At 39.3% G+C, this 13,475-nt stretch overlaps 1 protein-coding gene across 1 annotated transcript in view; it reads right to left on the reverse strand.

Moving 5' to 3' along the window:
* Window positions 1-902: 902 nt before the first annotated feature.
* The window catches only part of ERP27 (endoplasmic reticulum protein 27), a 28,854-nt gene continuing 16,281 nt past the window's right edge, over window positions 903-13,475 (reverse strand). Inside the window, exons 4-7 of the mRNA XM_001090991.5 lie at window positions 9,501-9,617; window positions 5,737-5,862; window positions 2,343-2,540; window positions 903-1,632 (exon numbers count right to left, since the gene is read on the reverse strand). Coding sequence (XP_001090991.3) covers window positions 1,585-1,632; window positions 2,343-2,540; window positions 5,737-5,862; window positions 9,501-9,617 — 489 coding nt within the window. The 3' untranslated portion in view covers window positions 903-1,584. The remainder of the gene's footprint in view (window positions 1,633-2,342; window positions 2,541-5,736; window positions 5,863-9,500; window positions 9,618-13,475) is intronic.

The raw sequence follows: 13,475 nt of genomic DNA on the forward strand, positions 1-13,475 counted from the left end.
TTCAGTGCAGCCAGCAAGGGGTTAAAGGCGCGGTTTGAGGAGGGCATCTGGAAGCTGTTAAGAATTTCCACAAAGGGTGGGCAAGAAGAAATAGCTTGCATGACCAGAGGACCTCAGCTGGATATCAGGAAGAATTTCCTGACCGTAAATGTCAAGAGTTCTCGTTTACAGGATCAAAAGGAGCCTTCTGGGATATGCCTATCTTAGGAGTATTTTTCAGCCTCAGGCGAGAAGCTGTTTGGGTGGTTTTCTGTAGCTCTGGGATGGACTGGGTGACCGCCACAGAATCCCTTGGTCTTGTTGCTGAAGGGCACGCCTTACACTGGGGCTTTCACAGTGTGGTTGCCAGCAGCTGACTCCCACCCAGGGGCTGTGGAGTTTTCCCCACAGAAAGAACAACTGGGCCTTTCACTCCCTGTTCCTCACTTGGACCAGTCCTTAGGTACATCTGTGGTTTTTCAGCTCTTCAGCACTTAGGCACTTTCCTCCTGAGCCAAGGGCCTCCTGGGAACAATGCAGCATCTGTGTGTTGATAGTAACAGCCTGTGGGCCAGAGTCACTCAGCCAAGCTCTCCTTTTGCCCCACAGGAGCTGGATCGCATACCTTACCTGCAATAATCCAAGACTTAGTCAGCGTCAGCCTGTCCCACTGCCAGTGCCCTGCTTCTCCTATCTGCTCCTCAACCTTTCACCTAATTTGCTTCCTAGCTCCGTTGCCACATTTGTTCCAATCCTTATGCAGGATGGTCTCTCTTTTCCACCCATCCCACCCACAGCGTGAACAATATGTTAGTGGCTTATGGCCCGACACTAAACAGTGGGCACTGCAGAGTGAGGAACATGCTGCTTAGTTGGGCAGCTGGGTATTTACAAAAGGTTTGGCCTGCAAAGAGATGCCAGTCTTTTCCTAGAACATGATTGCCTTTTGTTTATTATGCAGGTTGTTGATTTACATGGGGAGTTGGAGATGCCAACCAAGCATGGAGTTTTCACATGGTCTATTTCTGCTGAGTTCAGAGACTTTGAGACAGCTTTTTAACTTCTGGCAAAAAGACAATTTCAGAAAGGTGTTTAAAACCATCCTTTGGTTTTTGATCCTGAGTCAGAGACAGACATGTGCTTATGAAAGAAGGTAGAGTTTCAACCCTTAGGTAACCTTAAAAGAGCACGAACTATGTTGTGTGTAAGTCATGTGCAGTACACAAACTTGATGTTAAATGACAAATTGGAACAGTCTTTCTCTAGGAATGCCTCTCCTTCATAGAGGCATCACAGTGAGTCTCTTAAAGCCTTGATGTAGGTGTGTTATGGATGGGTTTACAGAGGATGAATGCACAATAGTAAGGAAATTGGGTAGGGAGTGAGGATAGGACATTTAAAAGAAGGAAGAAGAGAAAGTGAGATTTTAAGAAAGGAAATGAAGCTCTGTATGTGTGTGTGGGTGCGTGTGTGTGTGTGCACGTGTGTGTGTGTGTGTGGTTGGCAGGCCTGGTGATCCTGTTGTGTAGTGTCTCTGAGATCTGAGTTGTGCCTTTTTATTTTGCATAAAGTAGGTACTTGGTCATATGCAGCACCAAGGAGAAGTCAGAGTTCCACCTTTGGAGTCTTTTGTTCTGATTCACGATTTTCTTTCTGGAAAACATTATAACAATGATATTTAGATTAGTAAACTGAGCTGTTTAATTACTCCTGGAAGTCCTAAATCCATCTTTAATTTTTATCTCATGAACCCTTTGATATGAAATTTGATTTGTTGCCCATTAATACTTTAAACTAAATGCTGAAGTCCAAAATTCAGCCTCTGAATATGCAAGGCCTTTCCCAACTTGCTTTTCTACTTCGTGTCTCACGACTATACCCTAACAAGCATCCTGACTCTGGCCACGGTATCCTCATAGACTTTTGCTTTTAATCAAATCTAGTAGAGCTCAAATAATTTTTTTAACTTTAATTGTTTTGCTTTTATTTTTGTTTTTAATTGACACAATAGTTATGTTTTTATGGGGTATAGACTGATATTTCTATACATGTGTACAACGTGTAATGATCAAATCAGGACAATTCGCATATCCATTGCCTCAAGTATTTATCATTTCTTTGTGTTGGAAACATTCAAAATCTAATCTTCTAGCTATTTGAAAATATATAATAAATTGTTCTTAATTACAGCCACCTTGTAGTGCTACAGAACACTAGACATTCCTCCTATCTAGCTGCACTTGGTATCCATTAACCAACATTTGGCTCTCCTCCCTCTCTGAACCCAAAGAATTCTTATTCAACAGGAAATAAAAGGGACATAGAAGGAAAACAATTTGCTTTACCTGCAGTCTCACACTTACCAACAATTTTCCACTTAGGAATCCATCACAAAAGTTTTGCACATGCTCTATGGAAACTTCTACTTTGGGCAGTGTATCCCACTCATCATCTAGAGTCCGGTAAATTGCCAAAGCTGGCAGTTGAGACTCCTTTAATTTGAAAAATGATATCACCTTCCCATTTGCTTTCATACCACTGTCCACCAGAATAAAGAGAATCTGCAGTTGGGGAAGTTTGAAAGAAAAAGTTCTATCTGAGGCCCATGGATAAAGAGATACATTGTAATTGTTGCAGCTTACACTGATTGAATTATGGTCTGCACCATGCAATTGAAATCTTGAGTTAAAATAAATTTTTTGCAGCCATAACAAAGAATGCAATCATGTCTTTTGTGGGAACATGGATGGGGCTGTAGTCTATTATCCTTAGCAAACTAACACAGGAGGAGAAAACCAAATATCGCATGTTCCCACTTATAAGTGGGAGCTACCAGTGAAATAAAAGAGGACACAAACAAATGGAAGAACATACCATGCTCATGGATAGGAAGAATCAATACTGTGAAAATGGCCATACTGCCCAAGGTAATTTATAGATTCAATGCCATCCCCATTAAGCTACCAATGACTTTCTTCATAGAATTGGAAAAAAGTGCTTTAAAGTTCATATGGAACCAAAAAAGACCCTGCATTGCCAAGACAATCCTAAGCCAAAAGAACAAAGCTGGAGGCATCACGCTACCTGACTTCAAACTATACTACAAAGCTACAGTAACCAAAACAGCATGGTACTGGTACCAAAACAGAGATATAGACCAATAGAACAGAACAGAGCCCTCAGAAATAATACCACACATCTACAGCCATCTGATCTTTGACAAACCGGACAAAAACAAGAAATGGGGAAATTATTCCCTATTTAATAAGTGGTGCTGGGAAAATTGGCTAGCCATAAGTAGAAAGCTGAAACTGGATCCCTTCTTACTCCTCATACGAAAATTAATTCAAGATGGATTAGAGACTTAAATGTTAGACCTAAAACCATAAAAACCCTAGAAGAAAACCTAGGTAATACCATTCAGGACATAGGCATGGACAAGGACTTCATGTCTAAAACACCAAAAGCAATGGCAACAAAAGCCAAAATTGACTAATGGGATCTAATTAAACTAAAGAGCTTCTGCACAGCAAAAGAAACTACCATCAGAGTGAACAGGCAACCTACAGAATGGGAGAAAATTTTTGCAATCTACTCATCTGACAGAGGGCTAATATCCAGAATCTATAAAGAACTCAATCAAATTTACAAGAAAAAAACAAACAACCCCATCAAAAAGTGGGCAAAGGATATGAACAGACACTTCTCAAAAGAAGACATTCATACAGCCAACAGACACATGAAAAAATGCTCATCATCACTTGCCGTCAGAGAAATGCAAATCAAAACCACAATGAGATACCATCTCACAGCAGTTAGAATGGCAATCATTAAAAAATCAGGAAACAACAGGTGCTGGAGAGGATGTGGAGAAATAGGAACACTTTTACACTGTTGGTGGGAGTGTAAACTAGTTCAACCATTGTGGAAAACAGTGTGGTGATTCCTCAAGGATCTAGAACTAGAAATACCATTTGACCCAGCCATCCCATTACTGGGTATATACCCAGAGGATTATAAATCATGCTGCTATAAAGACACATGCACAAGTATGTTTACTGCGGCACTATTCACAATAGCAAAGACTTGGAATCAACCCAAATGTCCATCAGTGACAGACTGGATTAAGAAAATGTGGCACATATACACCATGGAATACTATGCAGCCATAAAAAAGGATGAGTTTGTGTCCTTTGTAGGGACATGGATGCAGCTGGAAACCATCATTCTCAGCAAACTATCACAAGAACAGAAAACCAAATACTGCATGTTTTCACTCATAGGTGGGAATTGAACAATGAGATCACCTGGACACAGGAAGGGGATCATCACACACCAGGTCCTATTGTGTGGAGTGCGGGGGAGGGATAGCATTAGGAGATATACCTAATGTAAATAATGAGTTAATGGGTGAGGCACACCAACATGACACATGTATACATATGTAACAAACCTGCACATTGTGCACATGTACCCTAGAACTTAAAGTATTAAAAAAAAAAAAAAGCAGATGTTTGCAAAAAAACAAATAATAATAAGTGGGAGCTAAATGATGAGAACTCATGAACACAAAGAAGGGAACAACAGACACTGGGGTCTACTTGTGGGTGGAGAGTGGGAGGAGGGAGAGGAGCAGAAATGAGAACAATTCAGTGCTGGGCTTAATGCGTGGGTGATGAAATAATCTGGACAATGACGCCTCATAACACAAGTTCACCTACATAACAAGCCTTCACATGTACCCCTGAACTTAAAATAAAAATTAAAAAAATGAATTTCCTATTATTTTGTGTTGTTTTCATGTTTAATCGCTTTGACGAGATTGATTGAATTTTAAGAATATAGAATTGGAAAATACTTTAGTGATTATCTAAGAAAGGAAGTATAGCCTGGAGCAGAGAACACGTTTTAAATTCTGCCTCTGGTACTCTTTAGCTACGTGAGTTTGGGCACATTACTCAGCCTCTCCAAGACGCAATTTTCTCATTGGCAAAATGGGCTTTTGGTGGGGGAACTTAAATGAGGTAACGCATTAATATTTTTATTCAGCTTTTGGCATATAGTAAGTGTTTGATAAATGTAAACTATTTTATATTATTAAATCAAACCTTCAACCCAAAGTAGAAATCTTCTTTATAGTATTCTGATCAGATGACTGTCTACTTCCAGTAACACGAAATACTTCTAGTGTTAGAGAGCCAACCATCAGAAAGGCAGCTTATTTTATTACCAGACAGTTCTCATCATTAGAACAGTCACTAGTTAGGCACAGTAACCTTGAGGTAGTTGAAGTTTTACTATTTCAGTGATATCAAGCAGAACTTCACAAAGGAGGGGAGGGAAAGAAAGAAATATTCATTGTATATTGAGTAGGCACCAGGTGCTTGATAGGTGTTTTATATGAGAAATGAGCCCTGAGGTCTAAATCTCTATGAGATTATGGGAAAGATTAAACAAATGGTGACTTATAGGTGATTTATTTTCAGTCTCTTTGGATCTCTATTTTCTCTCTACTAATCAATGCAGGAAAAACCCAGACTTAATCACTACAGGAAGATATAATTACATATGCCTTTAATGTGATAAAATACAACATCTCTAGTTCTGAAAAATGTGATTTATTATGTCCTACTTCTTGCTTTGCTATCTTCTAACCATAGTTGTTTTCCTTATTTATCTCTGCTTCCTAGCCCCATCTCCCTTTTCCTAGTGTCCTAGTGGTGTGTATGCAATAGAATATTCCCATTCTTGCCTTACCTTCCCCTGGAAGAGCTTGGCTGCCTTCTGGTATCTGTGCATGTTCTCCTCATACTCTGGGGAGGCCTTGTTCATTATCAGGAGGAGATGAATCTGAATTACGCTGTTGAATAGCCCGATCACAGTCTGGCAAGTTGAAATGTGTTACAGTAGAGTGAAAGAGAGAGAAAGAATGCATTAGTACCTGGGAAGGAAGGAGTGAATAGGTAGATTGAAACATAAATGAGAGCTGGCCACTGGTAACAGAAATGGAACTAACTTCCAAGGTGGCTCTCAGTGAGTCTCACCATCTTGTTTTCATGCAACTGTGTAAATCCTTCCTTCCCACACTGAATGGGACGGAACTGAGTAACCAAGACAATGTTGCAGAAATGATGGAGTGTGACTTCCAAGGTGAGTCTTAACACATTACGGTCTCTGCTCTTCTCTCTATCTCTCACTATGAGGAATACCAGACCCAATGTAGGGTACTCAAGCAGTCCTCTGAGGAGAAATGCATGGCAAGGAACCAAGTCCTTCTGCTACTAGCCAGCATTGACTTGCCCAGTCATGTGAGGGAGCCATCTTGGAAGCAGATCCCAAGCTCCGGTAGAGCCTTCAGATGACTGCAGCCCTAAACAATGACTGCAACCTCCCAAGAGATGACCTTAAACCAGAAGCACCTAACCCTAGCCACCCCAAATTGGATGACCTGCAGAAACTATATGAGATTATCAATGTTTTGTATTTGAAACTCCTAAGATTTGGAGTAATCTGTTTTGCAGCAATAGACAACTAATACACTATGTAACATATTAGTCACTTTGTTTCAGCCTTGCTTCTTGTTGCAAGACTAGTCAGAGACACATAAAATGTAACCTTTGAGTACATATTAGTAGTTCATACTTACTGGGTGTTCATTATGTGGAGGCACTGTCTCCAACTCTTAATGAATAATAAGTAATTTAATCTTCAAGGTCCCAGTTTTTCAAATGAGGAAACTGAGGCACAGGTAGACTAAGTAATTCAGAGTCAAATAAATGGCAGACAGGGATTCACACCAGCTGGTCTAGCCCCAGAGTTCAGGCTCTTGATCATCAGGATGAACTGCCTCATGCACAGTGGATAGTAAAACCCCATATAAACCAACTCAGTCCCAAATGTGTCTGAATCATTGTACCAAAGGTCAAAGAAGGTGAACTCTTCAGGAGACCAGAAGCATTGACCTTGTTTTGCTGATTAGAGATGGTGATTTTCCATGAAGTTGTCAATGACTTAGAGGAGTAGAACAGCCACCAGAGACAGGAGAAGAAAAAGAGAGGAATCCACGGCACTGGTTCCCTTCATTTCACTGTCCTGAAATAATGCTGCAAGTCTATTTTAAACCAATCTCATTTCTTTTCACCTCTCCTAAATTCAGAAAGCATTGCTACAAAACTAGTGTGTACGCAGGAAGACAGAACATGGTGAGTTAACAAATCTTTGGGCAGAGTCTTAGGAGGAAGAGAGCAGCCAGGCAGAATTCTTCCTGAAGATACACACTCTTGTAGAGATGGTCCAGCTCTTTTGGCTGCCTACAATATGTAGGCAAGGAGGGCCAAATGGGTCTTTTCCTAAAGATTTCTCCATGGATTTTAAAATCAAGTTTTAGATTTTTCATTTGGGAGATTGGATGATACATGATTTACTCTTATTTTACTAAATCCTGCTACTTAAATTTAGAGCATTCATTCACCGTTCTAAAGCTGAGATGGAGGATAATTCCTGGGAAGAGTAAAGAAATAAAAACGAGTACGTCAAAAGGTACAGTTATCTTAGCAGAAGGGATTGGCCATAGCCGAATGGATTAGTTTAATCCTAACAGACACGTTGACGCCAAGTACTGAGTATGTGCATTAAAAGTGCGTGGCAGGTCAGGTGCATGACTGGGATTTTCTGCCCAGTTGCTACTGGTGCAAACCTTTGCACCAGAAGCAGATGAGAAACAGCTATAGTAGAATGGGCAGTTCTCCAAATGAGAAAAATATTACTTTCAGGGAATAAAAAAAGTAACAATAGAAATTGAACTTGCTTCTTTAAAGAAATTCTTACTGAATTTTCTCTTGATATAATCTGCCTTCACCAATTAATATGGAACTTAAAAAATATGTCATTGTTGTGCAAAATGAGAGACAGATCAGGCATAAGAAACCAGGAAGGTCAGTGCGTGCCCCTGCCTTAGCTAGCTTGCAGAATGCCATGACACAGAGGCCATAGCCCAGGGACGAAAAGATCATCTTTTCTGGCCCCACATAGAGAAGAACACCTTTATGATTATTACTGCCAATACCCCAGGGGCATACGTGTTTGGAGCCTTAGCAGAAGTGGAAATAGAATCAGCAAGTCCAGAGAGATAAAGATGGTGTGAGAGGTAGGCCAGAATTTATTCAACAAGAAAAGGGGTGTTTTCTGTTGAAGGCAGTGTAGGGTAATAGACAAACTACAGGATTCAGTCACAGGGACCAGTCATAAAAAAACAAGGGCCACTACATAGGCTGTCTCTGAAGCTCAAATTCCTAGCCATAGGGCTTTGAAGGAGTTACTTACATTTTCTGAACTCCCATTTCCTCTACTGTAAAATGGAAGTTGGCAAAATGTGCTAATGCATCAGTTACATTTTTGTCCCTTAAATTACGCATTTTCTATTTACTCATGATGTGACCTTGAATAATGTCATCACTTGGATCTTGAATGTTCTCCTCTATAAAATGGGCACAATAATTTCCTCTCTTCTACCGCAACAAAAATCAATGTGAGGAATAAATGGGAAAATGAGGATGAAAGGGCTCTGTAAGTTCTCAAAAATCATACCATGCATGTAAAGTACTGTTATTAGAGAATAGAAGGTACAGTGTTTTGAGCTGATGTAGATCACTAGAAATTAATACTCTGTAAGATTCTATAATCTATGTCAGGGAAAATAAGGATGGGACACAAGATAATTCTGTGGACTGTGTTATAGTCTATAGCGAGTGTTAGAAGGCCAGATGGTGATCAGGACAGGTAGAGCACCACCTTTATCCAGATTGCATGCAGCATGCAACACCAGAGGCAGACACACCAGGAGAGAAGGCTGAGGCATGGTGAGCGTGTGGGCACGTGCTAATCAATGCATGGTTTGCAGCTGCTGCCAGACTAGGAGCTGTTTGTTACTGGTCTATAAAGAGGTACATACAGAAAATGAAATGTGTGTTTAGAAACAATTATAGAAACTTTACACTGCTGTGACATCCAAATATGTGATCAGTGAGCTTCATTTAACTTTTTTTTTGTTTGTCTTTCATTTACTCTTATTTTATTTTAGGCACACACCATCGTACCTGGTAATTTTTAAAGTTTTTGGTAGAGACAAGGTCTCGCTATGTTGCCCAGGCTGGTCTCAAACTCCTGGGCTCAAGCAATCCTCATGGTTTGGCCTCCCACAGTGCTGGGATTACAGTTGTGAGCCACTGCACCTGGCCTTGAGTCAGTCACCTTAACTTTGCATTCTGGTTCTCTTTCTTACTAGCAGTGTGATAGTTCATTTAACTTTTCTCTGTTTTTTGTTTAACAGGAACAAGTTAAATCTTAAAAAGGTGTAGGAAGGATAGTAACATAAACAATACAGTAGGTGTTCAATTAATGGCAGTTCCTGTCATTATTGTTCGAAGAATTGGAACTCTGGGAGGAAGAGACCTCTGTTATGAAGACCAGTACCTTTCCTGACTCAGGCTCTGAAGGGGCTGAGAACAGGAAATATTGTTTACCACAGGGTTGTACTCTGTCACCATGTGAAGGCTGTTGATTTCAATGAAACGGCTCAATTTGGTGGCATCAATGCTATCAGTGTCTTCGTCCTCTAAATTTAGTTGTTCATTGTCTACCTGGTTAACAAAAAAAAAAGAATAAAGTCACTATTCCATCTTTTTTTCATGTATTGATAAATGTCTTTGGACCCCCATGTGACAGGCACTGATTAAAGCTCTGAAGACCAAAAGATAAGTAAGAAAGTTTCCCTGCCCTAGAAGGACAAACTGTCCTGTAGAATCCAGGTGTCATCACAGGATAATCACAGGCCCGCATGTCACCTAAGGAAGAGCAGAAAAGCTTCAAGGAAGAAGCTACTCCTGAAAAGTGGCTAAGCCTTCATCAGATAAATGAGGATGAGGAAGGAGCTTTAAATAGAGAACAGTATTTACAAATACTGTGAGATGTGAGAGGCTGTATTCTCGAAGCTGCCGTTAGTTCACTGTGACCCTAGTAGATGTGATGTGAGAGTTGCAGAGAGACAAGGTTAGAGGGATAAGGAGGAGCAAATTTGGAAGTGTCTGGAAGCCAAGGCAAGTAGATTAAATCCTATCTGAGGGCAAGGGGGGCCATTGGCAAGGTCAGATTTGTATTATATTTATGCACCCTTTTACTGTGAAATAAAACACGTGTAGAGAAAAGTATAACACAGTATAAACATTTGCGGTAAAGCTCAGCAAATTATCACAGAGAAAACTACTATAGAATCACCACCCAGGTAAAGAAACGGAATATTGCTAGAACCCCTGAAGTCCTGGTGCTTTCTTCTAATTTATAATTCAGTCTTTTTTTTTTGCCAAAGGTATGCTGACTTTAATGTTGACCATTTTCATTCTTTATAGCTTTACCACTTAAAGATCCTTCTTTTAATGCTGTAGTTTAGTTTTACCTTATTTTTTAACATTGAATACATGTAAACAAACCTTTTTTTTTGTCTCTTTGGCTTAACATTTTAATTATAAGTCATTTATGTTATTGCATGTAGCTGTTGTTTGTTCATTTTCCTTGCTGTATAATATTCCATTGTCTGAATAAACACAATTTATTTATTCATTTTACTACCGATGAACATTTTGATTGTTTCTAGTCATTAAGACAATGCTGCAATGAATACTTCTTGACTTTTGGTGCATATATGCCTCTGTATCCACTGAGCATATTCCTCAGATTGGGATTTTTGATTATAGAATATGTATATATTTAACTAGTAGAAAATGCCAAGCTATCTTCCAAAGTGGATAATAACTTGCACATACCAGTACTGTGTGTGAAAGGTCCCATTGCTCCACATCCTTGTCAACACTTGCTATTGTCAGTTTTTCTAATTTTACTGATTTTGGTGGATATGGTTGTATCTCAGTGGCTTTAATTGTATTTCCCTCATTAAGAGTTAATAATAATTTAAGGATATGAGGACAATTAAAGATAATTTCCTTAATTATCCTCTTTATGAAGTGTTTATTCATGTTGCTTGCCCATTTTTCTTTTGTCTATCTTTTTCTTTCTGATTTAAATGCGTTTTTATATATGCTGGATATGAGTCCTTTGTTGGTTCTATAGTGCATGTATTTTCTCACTAGGGCTTCTCTTTTAATGGTTACTGCATATGAAAGAAGGTAATTTAAACATAGTCAAGGTTGTCATCTTTATAGCTAATGTGTATTTTTTCATTTTGTTTTATTTAAGAAATCTTTTGACTACACAAAGGTCATGAAGATATTCTCCTATACTTTCTCCTTTCTCAACATTGTCTTTCACAATAGATCTAAAATCCACTTGGAACTCATTTTTCTTCTTAAAACGGATGCAAGTTAGGCCGGCAGTGGTGACTCACGCCTGTAATCCCAGCACTTTGAAGGTCCGAGGCCAGTGGATCACCTGAAGTCAGGAGTTCAAGACTAGCCTGGTCAACATGGCAAAACCCTGTCTCTACTAAAAGTACAAAAATTAGCTAGGCGTTGTGGTGCATGCCTGTAATCCCAGCTACTCAGGAGGCTGAGGCAGGAGAATCACTTGAACCTAGAAGGCGGAGACTGCAGTGAGCCAAGACCACACCATTGCACTCCAGCCTGGGTGGAAGAGTGAAACTCTGTCTCAAAAAAAAAAAGGAGGCTAAGATCCTTGATTTTTGTATTACTCTTCTCTAAAGTGAGTATTAAAGTCTCCCTCTTTCTGATTGCTTGCATTAATTGGGGCATTGGTCTTCTCCTGTCCTGGGATTTTCTGGTTCTCAGGCCTTCAGATTCAGACTGGAATCTATACCATTGGTACTTCAGCCCTCAGGCCTTCAAACTACAACACTGGCTCATCTGGGTCTCCAGCTCACAGGCAGTAGATGGTGAGACTTTTCAGCCTTCATATTTGTGTGAGCCATTATCTTATTAAAAGAATCTCTTATTATGTATATTCATATATATAATCTTTACCATATAACATATATATAATTTGTATTATTTTTATGTAATTTTACTATGTAATATCTATAATCTATTATCTATCTATCTATCTATCTATCTATCTCCTGTTGATTCTGTTTCTCTGGTGAGCAAAGAAACAGAAAAACAGAACCAATCCTATTGCAAATAATACTGCTATGCCATTAGTTTTACTACTATTATTGTTATTGACAAATTGGTGAAAACTTTTCTTAGTGTTTGAAGTCTTTTTCCTATTTTATTATGCTTTACTTTTAACCTACTATTCAGATTTGTACATATTTATGGGGTACGGTGTGATGTTTCAATACATGTATACATTGTGCAAATAATCAAATAATAGTATTTAGCATATCTGTTGCCTCAAATATTTATCATTTCTTTGTGATGAGAACATTAAAAAATACTTTCTTCTAGGTATTATGAAATTCCAATACAATATTGTTAACTCTACTCACCCTACTGTGCAATAGAATACCTAAACTTATTTCTTTCATCTAACTGTAATTTTGTACTAACCAATTTCTCCGCGTCCCCACTTCCCTCTTCCCTCCCCACATCCGCCTCCGCTCCCCAGCCTTCCATAACCACTATTGTACTCTCTACTTCTATAGATCCACTTTTTTAGATTGCTTGTATGAGTGAGATCGTGTGATATTTGTCTTTCTGTACAAGGCTTATTTCACTTAACATAGTGTCCTCTGGGTCTATCTGTGCTCCTACACATGACAGAACTTCATTCTTTTTTATGGCTGAATAATGTCTATTGCATATATGTACTGCATTTTCTCTCTCCATTCATCTGCTCACGGACACGTAAGTTCATTCTGTTTCTTGGCTATTGTGAATAGTGCTGCAATGAACATGGGAGTGCAGATATCTCCTTGACATACTATTGATTTCATTTCCTTTGGATGTATACCCAATAGTGAAAGTGCTGGATCATATGGTAGTTCTATTTAAAAATTTTTGAGGAATGTTCATACTGTTTTCCATAATGCTATACTAATTTAGATACCCATTAACAGTGTATAAAAATTCTTTCTCCACATCCTCACCAGCATTTGTTACTTTTTGTCTTTTTGGTGATAGCCATTCTAATTGGGGTGAGGTGATATCTTATTGTGGTTTTCCAGTTTTTAATTAAAAAACATGTAGAAAGCCACCCCTGACCCGACCTATGTGCTCCTTTTCTCCCCAGAAGGAGCTTATCGTTGTTAGAGATGTTTGAACCAGAGCAACTCCATCTTGAATAGGGGCTGGGAAAAATGAGCTGAGACCTACCGGGCTGCATTGCAAGATGGTTAAGACATTGTAAGTCACAGGATGAAATCGGCACAAGATACAGATCATAAAGACCTTGCTGATAAAACAGGTTGCAGTAAAGAAGGTGGCCAAAACCCACCAAAATCAAGATGGTGATGAGCATGACCTCTGGTTGTCCTCCGTGTTACCCTCCCACCAGCCCCATGACAGTTTACAACTGCCATGGCAAAGTCA

Source organism: Macaca mulatta, chromosome 11 (genome assembly GCF_049350105.2).
Source record: "Macaca mulatta isolate MMU2019108-1 chromosome 11, T2T-MMU8v2.0, whole genome shotgun sequence".
Classification (NCBI taxonomy): Eukaryota; Metazoa; Chordata; class Mammalia; order Primates; family Cercopithecidae; genus Macaca; species Macaca mulatta.